This window comes from Salmo trutta, chromosome 3 (assembly GCF_901001165.1).
Source record: "Salmo trutta chromosome 3, fSalTru1.1, whole genome shotgun sequence".
NCBI classification, from domain to species: domain Eukaryota; kingdom Metazoa; phylum Chordata; class Actinopteri; order Salmoniformes; family Salmonidae; genus Salmo; species Salmo trutta.
Genome location: NC_042959.1, coordinates 1,498,636 through 1,513,811, shown reverse-complemented (window position 1 = coordinate 1,513,811; position 15,176 = coordinate 1,498,636). Strand labels below are relative to the sequence as shown.

Genomic DNA, 15,176 nt, shown 5'->3' with positions numbered 1-15,176 from the left:
AGGAGAGATACAGAGAAGAGACAGAGAATGGTTCTTCGGCTGTCCCCAATAGACCAGAGAACAGAGTATCAGAACATAGCGATAGAGACCAGAGAGAGAGAGACACATGAGATAGAGAGAGCAGCAGAGGAGAGAGATAGACGGAGAGAGAGGAGCGAGAGAGGGAGAGAGACCGATCGAGGAGAGGAGAGCTATGCTCGAGAGACCAGGAGAGAAGAGAGAGAGAGACAAGAGCGATGATAGAGAGACAAGAGAGCGAGCGTAACTTATTAGTTTATTAGTTTAATCGTTACTGTATTTCTGACTGGCTACTCTTTCTTTTTGCAACATGAAATCACTATCAGTAGCATGTGAACTTCAGGGTCTAAACTCATCAACCTTTGGTCTGAAGAGTTTAGCACTGGAGTTCAACCAAAAATCTGAAAGATGTTGACGTCATCATTCTAGCAGGAGACATGGTGTAAGGCTGACGTTTGTTCACTCACTGTCCCACAGGCTACAGAGAGGTCATTGTGCCATCACAGAAACACAGCTCTGTCAATAGAGGCAGAGACTCTGGAGGATTGATCATTTGGTACAAATCCGAACTACAAAATCTAATTGATCCCCTCAAAATTGGCAAATACCACATTTGGTTAAAACTAAAAAAAGAACTTGTACTGACAGGAAAAGATGTGTTCCTTTGCGCAATATATATCCCCCCCTCAGAATCCCCATATTACTCAGAGGAGATCTTCCCCACCCTCGAGGAAGAGACGTGCCATTTCCAGGCCCAGGGAAATGTGCTCATCTGTGGGGACACAAATGCGCGCACAGGAACACTACCTGATCTAACGAGCACACGAGGGGACAGCTTTATTACAGGCCATACTGTTTCTAACTATCTTAATCTCCCCCATAGAAACAACAGTGACAGCACCGTCAACAAAAACGGAAGGGATCTTTTGCAGCTCTGTAGAAGCCTGGGTCTGTACTTTGTCAATGGTAGGTTACGGGGGGACTCTTTGGGGAGATTCACCTACTGCTCACCTCTTGGCCACAGTACAGTAGACTATATGATCACAGACATGGACCCTTTCTCTCTCAGCTCATTCACTGTCAAGCCACTAACACCTCTGTCTGATCACAGCCAAATTACGTTGTTCCTCAAAAGAACAGACCTGGAAACAACCACACATTCACAGCCCAGTAAGCTGTACAACATCAGAAATTCATACAGATGGGCCCAAAACAGCACAGAAGAATACCAGAAAGCAACCTGGAACCAAAATATCCAAACACTCTTAGATAACTTTCTGGATACCACATTCACTCACAGTAAAGAAGGCATCAATCTAGCAGTACGAAACATCAACTATATATTCAGGCAAACGGCAAAAGAAGCACAATTGAAATTGATAAAAAACAAAACTAAAAAAATCACAGATGACAACTGGTTTGATGCAGATTGTAAAATTATAAGGAAAAAACTTAGAACACTATCCAACCAAAAGCACAGAGACCCAAATAATGGTGAATTACGCCTTCATTACTGTGAGACTTTAAAACTCTATAAACGTACACTCAGAACCAAAAAAGCACAGTACAACAGCAAGCAGCTGACACTAATTGAGGAGTCCATAAACACAAACAACTTTTGGCAAAATTGGAAAAAACTAAAAAAATCTAAACAAGAGGAATTAGCAATACAAAATGGTGACATATGGACAACCCATTTCAAAACACTCTACAACACCGTTCAAATTGACACAAACGCAGAACAACACCAAATCCATGAGAAGTTGAATGGATTAGAAAAAGCTATAAAGGACAATCAAAACCCATTGGACTCCCCAATTACTGACCAGGAGCTCTATAAGAAACTTCAGGCTCTCAAATTTAAAAAAGCCTGCGGACCTGATGGCATCCTAAATGAAATGCTCAAACTCACTAGTGCAAAATTTCAATTGGCTATATTAAAATTGTTTAATTTGATCCTGAGTGTAGGTTATTTCCCTGACATCTGGAATCAAGGACTCATAACCCCAATCTTTAAGAATGGAGACAAATTTGACCCTAACAATTACAGAGGCATTTGTGTGAACAGTAACCTGGGGAAGGTTTTCTGTAGTATCATCAATGTAAGAGTTCTAAACTTCCTTAATAAGCACAATGTCTTGAGTAAAAGCCAAATTGGATTTATACCAAAACATCGCACAACTGATCATATTTACACCTTACACACCCTGATAGATAAACATGTCCACCAAAATAATACCAAAATATACACTTGCTTTATCGACTTCCAAAAAGCATTTGATTCTATTTGGCATACAGGACTGTTCTACAAAGTTATTGAAAGTGGTGTAGGGGGTAAAACATATGACATAATTAAATCAATGTATACTGGCAATACGTGCAGCATTAAAATTGGTAAGAAAAGGACAGAATTCTTTAACCAGGGGCGGGGCCTTCGTCAGGGTTGCAATCTGAGCCCTGCACTCTTCAATATTTACATTAACGAATTGGCCACTATTCTAGAAAAATCCTCAGCCCCTGGTGTTAGTCTCCACAATTCAGAAGTTAAATGCCTACTCTTCGCAGATGACCTATGCCTGCTGTCACCCACAGCACCTGGCCTACAGCAGAGCCTGGACCTGCTAGAGCAGTACTGCCAGACCTGGGCCCTGGCAGTAAACCCCAAAAAGACTAAAATAATGATTTTCCAGAGAAGATCCAGATCTCAGGGAATTAGACCAAAGTTCTCAATTGGTACAAAATATATAGAGTACTGTACACACTACAATTACTTAGGTTTAAAAATAAGCTCAACTGGACACCTTAATGAGGCAGTGAATGAACTGAGAGAGAAAGCACGCAGGGCATTCTACGCCATTAAAAAGCAAATTCAAATTGAAATACCTATTAAAATTTGGCTAAAACTAATTGAATATGTCATTGAACCAATTGCACTTTATGGCAGCGAGGTGTGGGGTCCACTTGCAAAACAAGATTTCATCAAATGGGACAAACACCCCATTGAAACCCTACATGCAGAGTTCTGTAAGATTCTCCTACGTGTCCAGAGGAAAACTACAAACAATGCATGCAGGGCAGAATTAGGCCAATATCCACTAATAATAAAAACTCAAAAAAGAGCAATTAAGTTTTGGAAACATCTAAAATACAGTGACCCCCTCTCATATCATTACCAAGCCCTGCAATGCCAAGAGCTGAGCAAAGAAAAGAGTCCCCTCATCCAGCTGGTCCTGGGGCTGAGTTCACAAACCTGTTCTACTAACACACTGAAGCCTCAGGACCAGAACATCCAATCAATCAGAATAAACCAAATTACAACACAGTCAAAACAAAACTACATTGCTTATTGGGAAACACAAGCACAAACACAAAGCAAAATGCAGTGCTATCTGGCCCTAAATCGACAGTACACTATGGCTAAATATTTGACCATGGTTACTGATCAAAACCTTAGAAAAACCTTGACAAAGTACAGGCTCAGTGAGCACAGCCTTGCCATTGAGAAGGGTAGACACAGGAAAACCTGGCTCCCTGTAGAGGAAAGGCTGTGCAACCACTGCACAACAGCAGAACCTGAGACGGAGCTGCATTTCCTGACAAAATGTCAAAAATATAAAACAATTAGAGAGTGTCATTTCCCCAAATTTGAAATCCTTATTCAAGGCTTTAAAGACCTCTCTGATGAGGATAGGCTACCCATCCTGTTGGGGGAGGACGCAGAGAGCTGTGGGTTGGCAGCGCACTACATTGCTGCCTGCCATAAGTTGAGGGACAGTGTCTGACAGACCAATAAACCTGCACATGTCCTCAACTGTATGATTATTGTTATTGTTGAATGTATGGTTATATTGACCGTTGGTTATTGTTGTTACTGTTGTCCCGTTGACAATTTTTGATTCTCATTTTTATTTATTTTTTATATTGTAAATATCCAAAGTAAGCTTTGGCAATATGTACATTGTTACGTCATGCCAATAAAGCGAATTGAATTGAATTGAATTGAATTGAGAGAGAGAGAGAGAGCCAGAGACAGAAAGACAGAGACAGAGAGACAGAGAAGGGTTCTTCGGCTGTCCCCATATGAGAACCCTTTTTGTTTTCAGGTAGATTCCTTTTGGGTTCTATGTAGAACCCTCTGTGGAAAGGGTTCTACATGGAACCCAAAACGGTTCTATCTGAAAACAAACCACTCTCACTCTCTCTTTCTCCCCTCTATCTTAATTCAATATAAATTGTATTTAGGGGCTTTATTGTCTTGGGAAACATATGCTAACAGTGCCAAAGCAGGAGAAGTAGATAATAAACAAAAGTGAAATAAACAATAAAAATGAACTGTAAACATTACACTCACAAAAGTTCCAAAAGAATAAAGACATTACAAATGTCGTATTATGTGCAAATAGTTAAAGTACATTTACATTTACGTCATTTAGCAGACACTCTTATCCAGAGCGACTTACAAATTGGTGCATTCACCTTATGATATCCAGTGGAACAACCACTTTACAATAGTACAAAAGGAAGATAAATAAACATAAATATGGGTTATATTTACAAATTGGTGCATTCACCTTATGATATCCAGTGGAACAACCACTTTACAATAGTACAAAAGGAAGATAAATAAACATAAATATGGGTTATATTTACAATGGTGTATCTCCTTCACTGGTTGCCCTTTTCTTGTGGCAACAGGTCACAAATCTTGCTGCTGTGATGGCACACTGTGGTATTTCACCCAGTAGATATGGGAGTTTATTGAAATTGGGTTTGTTTTCGAATTCTTTGTGGGTCTCTGTGTAATCTGAGGGAAATATGTGTCTCTAATATGGTCATACATTTGGCAGGAGGTTAGGAAGTGCAGCTCAGGTTCCACCTCATTTTGTGGGCAGTGTTGCACATAGCCTGTCTTCTCTTGAGAGCCAGGTCTGCCTATGGCGGCCTTTCTCAATAGCAAGGCTATGCTCACTGAGTCTGTACATAGTCAAAGCTTTCCTTAAGTTTGGGTCAGTCACAGTGGTCAGGTATTCTGCCACTGTGTCTCTCTGTTTAGGGCCAAATAGCATTCTAGTTTGCTCTGTTTTTGTTAATTATTTCCAATGTGTCAAGTAATTATCTTTTTGTTTTCTCATGATTTGGTTGGGTCTAATTGTGTTGCTGTCCTGTGGCTCTGTAAGGTCTGTTTGTGTTTGTGAACAGAGCCTCAGGACCAGCTTGCTTAGGGGACTCTTCTCCAGGTTCATCTCTCTGTAGGCGATGGCTTTGTTATGGAAGGTTTGTGAACAGAGCCCCAGGACCAGCTTGCTTAGGGGACTCTTCTCCAGGTTCATCTCTCTGTAGGCGATGGCTTTGTTATGGAAGGTTTGTGAACAGAGCCCCAGGACCAGCTTGCTTAGGGGACTCTTCTCCAGGTTCATCTCTCTGTAGGTGATGGCTTTGTTATGGAAGGTTTGTGAACAGAGCCCCAGGACCAGCTTGCTTAGGGGACTCTTCTCCAGGTTCATCTCTCTGTAGGCGATGGCTTTGTTATGGAAGGTTTGTGAACAGAGCCCCAGGACCAGCTTGCTTAGGGGACTCTTCTCCAGGTTCATCTCTCTGTAGGTGATGGCTTTGTTATGGAAGGTTTGTGAACAGAGCCCCAGGACCAGCTTGCTTAGGGGACTCTTCTCCAGGTTCATCTCTCTGTAGGTGAGGGCTTTGTTATGGAAGGTTTGGGAATCACTTCCTTTTAGGGGGTTGTAGTATTGAACAGCTCTATTCAGGATTTTGTTAATTAACTGGGATGGGATTAATTCTGCTCTGCATTATTTGGTGTTTTACGTTGTACACAGATTTTCTTTTTTAATTCTGCATGCAGAGTCTCAATTTGGTGTTTGTCCCATTTTGTGAATTCTTGGTTGGTGAGCAGGACCCCAGACCTCACAACCATAAAGGGCAATGGGTTCTATAACTGATTCAAGTATTTTTAGCCAGATCCTAAATTGGCCGAATTTTATGTTCCTTTTGATGGCATAGAAGCCCCTTCTCGCCTTGTCTCTCAGCTCGTTCACAGCTTTGTGGATGTTACCTGTGGTGCTGATGTTCAGGCCGAGGTATGTATCGTTTTTCTGTGTGCTCCAGGGCAACGGTGTCTAGATGGAATTTGTATTTGTGGTCCTGGCAACTGGACCTTTTTTGGAACATCATTATTTTTGTCTTACCGAGATTTACTGTCAGGGCCCAGGTCTGACAGAATGTGTGCAGAAGATCTAGGTGCTGCTGTAGGCCCTCCTTGGTTGGGGACAGAAGCACCAGATCATCAGGAAGCAGTAGACATTTGGCTTCAGATTCTAGTAGGGTGAGGCCGGGTGCTGCAGACTGTTCTAGTGCCCTCGCCGATTCGGTGTTATATAAACTCTGCAAAAAAATAAACATCCCTCTTTCAACGATAATTAGTAAAAATCCAAATAACTTCCCAGATCTTCATTGTAAAGGGTTTAAACACTGTTTCCCATGCTTGTTCAATGAACCATAAACAATTAATGAACATGCACCTGTGGAACGGTCGTTAAGACACTAACAGCTTACAGACAGTAGGCAATTAAGGTCACAGTTATGAAAACTTAGGACACTAAAGAGGCCTTTCTACTGACTCTGAAAAGCACCAAAAGAAAGATGCCCAGGGTCCCTGCTCACCTTCGTGAACGTGCCTTAGGCATGCTGCAAGGAGGCATGAGGACTGCAGATGTGGCCAGGGCAATAAATTGCAATATCTGTACTGTGAGACGCCTAATACAGCGCTACGGGGAGACAGGACAGACAGCTGATCATCCTCACAGTGGCAGACCACGTGTAACAACACCTGCACAGGATCGGTACATCTGAACATCACACCTGCGGGACAGGTACAGGATGGCAACAACAACTGCCCGAGTTACACCAGGAACGCACAATCCCTCCATCAGTGCTCAGACTGTCCACAATAGGCTGAGAGAGGCTGGACTGAGGGCTTGTAGGCCTGTTGTAAGACAGGTCCTCACCAGACATCACCGGCAACAACGTCACCTATGGGCACAAACCCACTGTTGCTGGACCAGACAGGACTGGCAAAAAGTGCTCTTCACTGACTGACGCGGTTGTCTCACCAGGGTTGATGGTCGGATTTGCGTTTATCGTCGAAGGAATGAGCATTACACTGAGGCCTGTACTCTGGAGTGGGATCGATTTGGAGGTGGAGGGTCCGTCATGGTCTGGGGCAGTGTGTCACAGCATCATCGGACTGAGCTTGGTGTCATTACAGGCAATCTCAACTCTGTGCGTTACAGGGAAGACATCCTCCTCCCTCATGCGGTACCCTTCCTGCAAGCTCATCCTGACATGACCCTCCAGCATGACAATGCCACCAGCCATACTGCTCGTTCTGTGCGTGATTTCCTACAAGACAGGAATGTCAGTGTTCTGCCATGGCCAGCGAAGAGCCCGGATCTCAATCCCATTGAGCATGTCTGGGACCTGTTGGATCGGAGGGTGAGGGCTAGGGCCATTCCCCCCAGAAATGTCCGGGAACTTGCAGGTGCCTTGGTGGAAGAGTGGGGTAACATCTCAAAGCAAGAACTGGCAAATCTGGTGCAGTTCATGAGGAGGAGATGCACTGCAGTACTTAATGCAGCTGGTGGCCACACCAGATACTGACTGTTACTTTTGATTTTGACCCCCCCCCCTTTCTTCAGGGACACATTGTTCCATTTCTGTTAGTAACATGTCTGTGGAACTTTTTCAGTTTATGTCTCAGTTGTTGAATCTTGTTATGTTCATACAAATATTTACACATGTTAAGTTTGCTGAAAATAAACGCAGTTGACAGTGAGAGAACATTTATTTTATCTTTTATTGCTGAGTTTACGTTGAAGAGGGGGTGGGGCTTAAGCTGCATCCCTGTCTCACCCACGGCCTTGTGGAAAGAAATGAGTGTGTTTTTTGTCAATTTTAACCGCACAGTTGTTGTTTGTGTACATGGATTTTATAATGTGGTATGTTTTTCCCCCAACACCACTTTCCATCAGTTTGTATAGAAGACCCTCATGCCAAATTGAGTCAAAGGCTGATGTTAAAGAGTTTTAGTATAGCCAATTGGAATTTGTGGTCTGTATATTTTATCATTTCATTGAGGATACCATCACCACCACAGGCCTTTTTGGGTTGGAGGGTTTGTATTTAGTCCTGTAGCTCATTCAATGTAATTGGAGAATCCAGTGGGTTCTGGTAGTCTTTAATAGTTGATTACAAGATTTGTATTTGATCATGTTATATGTTTTTGCTGTTTGTTTTTTTGATATAGAGCCAAAAAGATTGGAGAAGTGGTTTACCCAGACATCTCCGTTTTGGATAGATAACTCTTTGTGTTGTTGTTTGTTTAGTGTTTTCCAATTTTCCCAGAAGTGGTTAGATTCTATGGATTCTTCAGTTATATTGAGCTGATTTCTGACGTGCTGTTCCTTCTTTTTCCGTAGTGTATTTCTGTATTGTTTTAGTGATTCACCATAGTGAAGGCGTAGACTCAGGTTTTCTGGGTCTTTATGTTTTTGGTTGGACAGGTTTCTCCACTTCTTTCTTAGGTTTTTGCATTCTTCATCAAAATATTTGTCATTGTTGTTCATTTTTGGGGTTTTCTGTTTGAATGTTTTTTATTTGATAAGGAAGCTGAGAGGTCAAATATACTGTTTAGGTTTTCTACTGCCAAGTTTACACCTTCACTGTTACAGTGGAACGTTTTGTCCAAGAATATGTTTAAAAGGGATTGAATTTGTTGATGTCTATTTGTTTTTTGGTAGGTTTCCACACTACTTTCCTTCCATCTATAGTATTTCTTAATATTATTCAGTTCCTTTGGCTTCGATGCCTCATGAATGAGTATTGCTCTGTTCAGGTAGACTGTGATTTTGCTGTGATCTGATAGGGGGGTCAGTGGGCTGACTGTGAACGCTCTGAGAGACTCTGGGTTGAGGTCAGTGATAAAGTAGTCTACAGTACTACTGCCAAGGGATGAGCTATAGGTGAACCTACCATAAGAGTCCCCTCGACGCCTACCATTGACTATGTACAGACCCAGCATGCGACAGAGCTGCAGGAGTTGTGACCTGTTTTTGGTTGGTTATGTTGTGTCTAGGGGGGCATATGGGGGAGGGAATGCTGTCACCTCCAGGTAGGTGTTTGTCCCCCTGTGTGCTGAGGGTGTCAGGTTCTTGTCCAGTTCTGGCATTTAGGTCACCACAGACAAGTACATGTCCCTGGGCCTGGAGATGATTGATTTCCCCCTCCAGGATGGAGAAGCTGTCTTCATTAAAGTATGGGGATTCTAGTGGGGGGATATAGGTAGGATGGAGGAGCTGTCTTCATTATAGTATGGGGATTCTAGTGGGGGGATATAGGTAGGATGGAGAAGCTGTCTTCATTATAGTATGGGGATTCTAGTGGGGGGATATAGGTAGGATGGAGAAGCTGTCTTCATTATAGTATGGGGATTCTAGTTGGGGGGATATAGGTAGCACACAGGAGAAAATTTTTCTCTGTTGAGATAATTTCCTTTTGAATTTCTTGCCAAATGTAAAATGTTCCTGTTTTGATTAATTTAATAGAGTGAGTTAGATCTGCTCTATACCAAATTAGCATATCCATTAGCTTACCCCTTGAGTACCTTCCCTGTTTCACACCTGGTAGTTTGGTGGATGGGACTACCAGCTCTCTGTAACCTAGAGGACAACCAGTGGGTCCATCTCCTCTATACCACCTGGTAGTGTGGTGGATGGGACTACCAGCTCTCTGTAACCTAGAGGACAACCAGTGGGTCCATCTCCTCTATACCACCTGGTAGTGTGGTGGATGGGACTACCAGCTCTCTGTAACCTAGAGGACAACCAGTGGGTCCGTCTCCTCTATACCACCTGGTAGTGTGGTGGATGGGACTACCAGCTCTCTGTAACCTAGAGGGCAACCAGTGGGTCCGTCTCCTCTATACCACCCACCTGGTAGTGTGGTGGGTGGGACTACCAGCTCTCTGTAACCTAGAGGACAACCAGTGGGTCCATCTCCTCTATACCACCCACCTGGTAGTTTGGTGGATGGGACTACCAGCTCTCTGTAACCCAGAGGGCAACCAGTGGGTCCGTCTCCTCTATACCACCCACCTGGTAGTGTGGTGGATGGGACTACCAGCTCTCTGTAACCTAGAGGACAACCAGTGGGTCCATCTCCTCTATACCACCCACCTGGTAGTTTGGTGGATGGGACGACCAGCTCTCTATAACCTAGAGTGGGTCCATCTCCTCTGTACCATGTGGGTCCAGTGGGTCCATCTCCTCTGTACCATGTGGGTCCATCTCCTCTGTACCATGTGGGTCCTCTGGACCAGTGGGTCCATCTCCTCTGTACCATGTTTCTTGTAGGATGGCAATACCTGTATTTCTGATTTCTTTGATGAAGTCCAGGTTCCTTCTCTTTAGTCCAAAGGCAAATGACCTCAGGCCTTAGATATTCCAGGATGAGATAGTGAAGGCTTTGTGTTCCATAAAGTGTCCAATGTTGTTAGTCGTGTGGTTTGGCCTCAGACCAGTAAGTGTGAGCAGAGCCTGCTAAGCATCTGGTACATGCCATTGGTTTGGGCTAGTGTAAGAGTGGGGGTTGGGTCTGTTTCCCTGCTCACGGCCTGGGTGTATGTGTGACTTCCATGTTGAAGCCCTCTTTGTGGGAGTGGGGGGCACTCTCTCTCTCCCCCTCTCTCTCTCTGTCTCCTTTCCCTCTCAATAAAGACATTTCATATTATGTCTATATACAGTGTTGTAATGATGTGCAAATAGTTAAAGTACAAAAGGGAAAATAAATAAACATAAACATTGGTTGTATTTACAATGTTTTTACCTCTCTCCCTGCCCCTTCTCTCTCTCTCTCTCTCTCTCTCTCTGTCCTGTCTCCCCCTGTCTCTCTCTCTCCCTCTGTCCTGTATCCCCCTGTCTCTCTCTCCTTTCCCTCTCGCTCTCTCTGTCCTCTCTCCCCCTGTCTCTCTCTCTCCTTTCCCTCTCTCTCTCTGTCCTCTCTCCCCCTGTCTCTCTCTCTCCTTTCCCTCTCTCTCTCCTCTCTCTTCTCTCTCTCTCAGGCCCGTCTGCCACTGAAGTGGATGGCTCCAGAGAGTATATTTGACAAGGTTTACACCAGCCAGTCTGACGTCTGGTCCTTTGGTGTTCTACTCTGGGAGATCTTCTCTCTGGGTGAGACATTTAGGTCTTTTAGCAGGACTTACAGTCTCTCAGTGAGAGATAATGTTCTTCCCTAGTTGTATAGTTAGTCATCCATCCATCCATCCATCCAGACAGACAGACAGACAGACAGACAGACAGACAGACAGACAGACAGACAGAGACAGACAGACACAGACAGACCTTATCTCTGATAACACCAGTGTTCCTCTCCTCAGGTGCCTCTCCGTACCCAGGTGTCCAGATCGATGAAGACTTCTGTAAACGACTGAAAGATGGAACCAGGATGAGAGCTCCTGAAACAGCTTCCCCTGAGATGTGAGTCAACACAGATCCTAGAATAATTCACAAGATATATGTACTTATATGTGAGTCAACACAGATCCTAGAATAATTCACAAGATATATGTACTTATATGTGAGTCAACACAGATCCTAGAATAATTCACAAGATATATGTACTTATATGTGAGTCAACACAGATCCTAGAATAATTCACAAGATATATGTTGTTATATGTGAGTCAACACAGATCCTAGAATAATTCACAAGATATATGTTGTTATATGTGAGTCAACACAGATCCTAGAATAATTCACAAGATATATGTTGTTATATGTGAGTGACATACTTCTTACCTACCTTGCATACATTTCATGCAAACCCAAGCACACAACATGCTAAGTAATGTAAGGTACTGTGTGCTCTGTAGTGGCTAGAACTACTAGTGGCTGTGTGGAGTGCACTCTAACACTCTATAGCCCTACTGTGCGTTTCTGTTGCCCTCTGCTGGTAGTTATGGGATCCTGCTGGCCTGTAGGACATCTCTACTGGTAGTTTTGGGATCCTGCTGGCCTGTAGAATATCTCTAGTTATGGGATCCTGCTGGCCTGTAGGACATCTCTGCTGGTAGTTATGGGATCCTGCTGGCCTGTAGAATATCTCTAGTTATGGGATCCTGCTGGCCTGTAGGACATCTCTACTGGTAGTTATGGGATCCTGCTGGCCTGTAGGGCATCTCTGCTGGTAGTTATGGGATCCTGCTGGCCTGTAGAATATCTCTAGTTATGGGATCCTGCTGGCCTGTAGGGCATCTCTGCTGGTAGTTATGGGATCCTGCTGGCCTGTAGGGCATCTCTGCTGGTAGTTATGGGATCCTGCTGGCCTGTAGGACATCTCTACTGGTAGTTTTGGGATCCTGCTGGCCTGTAGGATATCTCTGCTGGTAGTTATGGGATCCTGCTGGCCTGTAGGATATCTCTGCTGGTAGTTATGGGATCCTGCTGGCCTGTAGGATATCTCTAGTTATGGGATCCTGCTGGCCTGTAGGGCATCTCTGCTGGTAGTTATGGGATCCTGCTGGCCTGTAGGGCATCTCTGCTGGTAGTTATGGGATCCTGCTGGCCTGTAGGACATCTCTACTGGTAGTTTTGGGATCCTGCTGGCCTGTAGGATATCTCTGCTGGTAGTTATGGGATCCTGCTGGCCTGTAGGATATCTCTGCTGGTAGTTATGGGATCCTGCTGGCCTGTAGGATATCTCTAGTTATGGGATCCTGCTGGCCTGTAGGATATCTCTAGTTATGGGATTCTGCTGGCCTGTAGGACATCTCTGCTGGTAGTTATGGGATCCTGCTGGCCTGTAGGACATCTCTAGTTATGGGATCCTGCTGGCCTGGTGGACATCGCTACTGGTAGTTATGGGATCCTGCTGGCCTGTAGGGCATCTCTGCTGGTAGTTATGGGATCCTGCTGGCCTGTAGGGCATCTCTGCTGGTAGTTATGGGATCCTGCTGGCCTGTAGGACATCTCTTTGCTGTAACATGTTGCTGTGTGTCTCTCTTAATAGCTATGGTATAATGCTGGCCTGCTGGCAGGGCGAGCCCCGGGAGAGACCTACCTTCCAAGCCCTGGTAGATATCCTGGGAGACCTACTACAGGACAACAGCCTACCAGTAAGACACAGAGGTTTTAACCTATCCAGTCATGTCTGATCTGTCAACACTGAAGTGATAGTGGCCATTTCTGTAAGAATGGGGGTCACTTACAGAAATGGAACGAGGCATATGTTGTTTAAATATGGATTATAAACCGTGTAGTTTGAGTCCTGGATGTTAATTGGCTGAAAGCTTTGATATGACAGCCAATATACCACAGCATGTTGCTAAATGACTTATGTCCAAATTACGTTGGGAAAAAGTTTACAATAGCAATAAAGCACCTCAGGGTTTTCTGATACATGGCCAATATAAAACAGCTAAGACACCCAGGCACTCCGCGTTGCATCGTGCTAACAACAGCCATTGGCAGTGGAATATTGGCCATATACCACTCCCCCTTGGGCCTTATTGCTTAAACAAGATGTGTGTTACATATATTATATTATATTCTGTAGGATGATAAGGACTGATATTATATTCTGTAGGATGATAAGGACTGACTGATATTATATTCTGTAGGATGATAAGACTAACTGATATTATATTCTGTAGGATGATAAGGACTGATATTGTTTTCTGTAGGATGATAAGGACTAATATTGTTTTCTGTAGGATGATAAGGACTGATATTATATTCTGTAGGACGATAAGGACTGATATTATATTCTGTAGGATGATAAGGACTGATATTGTTTTCTGTAGGATGATAAGGACTGATATTGTTTTCTGTAGGATGATAAGGACTGATATTGTTTTCTGTAGGATGATAAGGACTGATATTATATTCTGTAGGACGATAAGGACTGATATTATATTCTGTAGGACGATAAGGACTGATATTGTTTTCTGTAGGATGATAAGGACTGATATTATATTCTGTAGGATGATAAGGACTGATATTGTTTTCTGCAGGATGATAAGGACTGATATTATATTCTGTAGGATGATAAGGACTGATATTGTTTTCTGTAGGATGATAAGGACTGATATTGTTTTCTGTAGGATGATAAGGACTGATATTGTTTTCTGTAGGATGATAAGGACTGATATTATATTCTGTAGGACGATAAGGACTGATATTATATTCTGTAGGATGATAAGGACTGATATTGTTTTCTGTAGGATGATAAGGACTGATATTATATTCTGTAGGATGATAAGGACTGATATTGTTTTCTGCAGGATGATAAGGACTGATATTATATTCTGTAGGATGATAAGGACTGATATTATATTCTGTAGGATGATAAGGACTGATATTATATTCTGTAGGATGATAAGGACTGATATTGTTTTCTGTAGGATGATAAGGACTGATATTATATTCTGTAGGATGATAAGGACTGATATTGTTTTCTGTAGGATGATAAGGACTGATATTATATTCTGTAGGATGATAAGGACTGATATTATATTCTGTAGGATGATAAGGACTGATATTATATTCTGTAGGATGATAAGGACTGATATTATATTCTGTAGGATGATAAGGACTGATATTATATTCTGTAGGATGATAAGGACTGATATTATATTCTGTAGGATGATAAGGACTGATATTATATTCTGTAGGATGATAAGGACTGATTTTGTTTTCTGTAGGATGATAAGGATTGATATTATATTCTGTAGGATGATAAGACTAACTGATATTATATTCTGTAGGATGATAAGGACTGATATTATATTCTGTAGGATGATAAGGACTGATATTATATTCTATAGGATGATAAGGACTGAAATTATATTCTTTAGGATGATAAGGACTGATATTATATTCTGTAGGATGATAAGGACTGATATTATATTCTGTAGGATGATAAGGACTGATATTATATTCTGTAGGATGATAAGGACTGATATTATATTCTGTAGGATGATAAGGACTGATATTATATTCTGTAGGATGATAAGACTAACTGATATTATATTCTGTAGGATTATAAGACTAACTGATATTATATTCTGTAGGATGATAAGGACTGATATTA

The 15,176-nt window shown here is 42.7% G+C and overlaps 1 protein-coding gene across 1 annotated transcript in view; it reads left to right on the top strand.

The window, feature by feature from the left end:
* The window catches only part of LOC115163840 (vascular endothelial growth factor receptor 3-like), a 126,499-nt gene that overhangs the window by 104,473 nt on the left and 6,850 nt on the right, over window positions 1-15,176 (top strand). Inside the window, exons 4-6 of the mRNA XM_029716047.1 lie at window positions 11,147-11,258; window positions 11,465-11,564; window positions 13,095-13,200. Of these exons, the coding sequence (XP_029571907.1) occupies window positions 11,147-11,258; window positions 11,465-11,564; window positions 13,095-13,200 (318 nt within the window). The remainder of the gene's footprint in view (window positions 1-11,146; window positions 11,259-11,464; window positions 11,565-13,094; window positions 13,201-15,176) is intronic.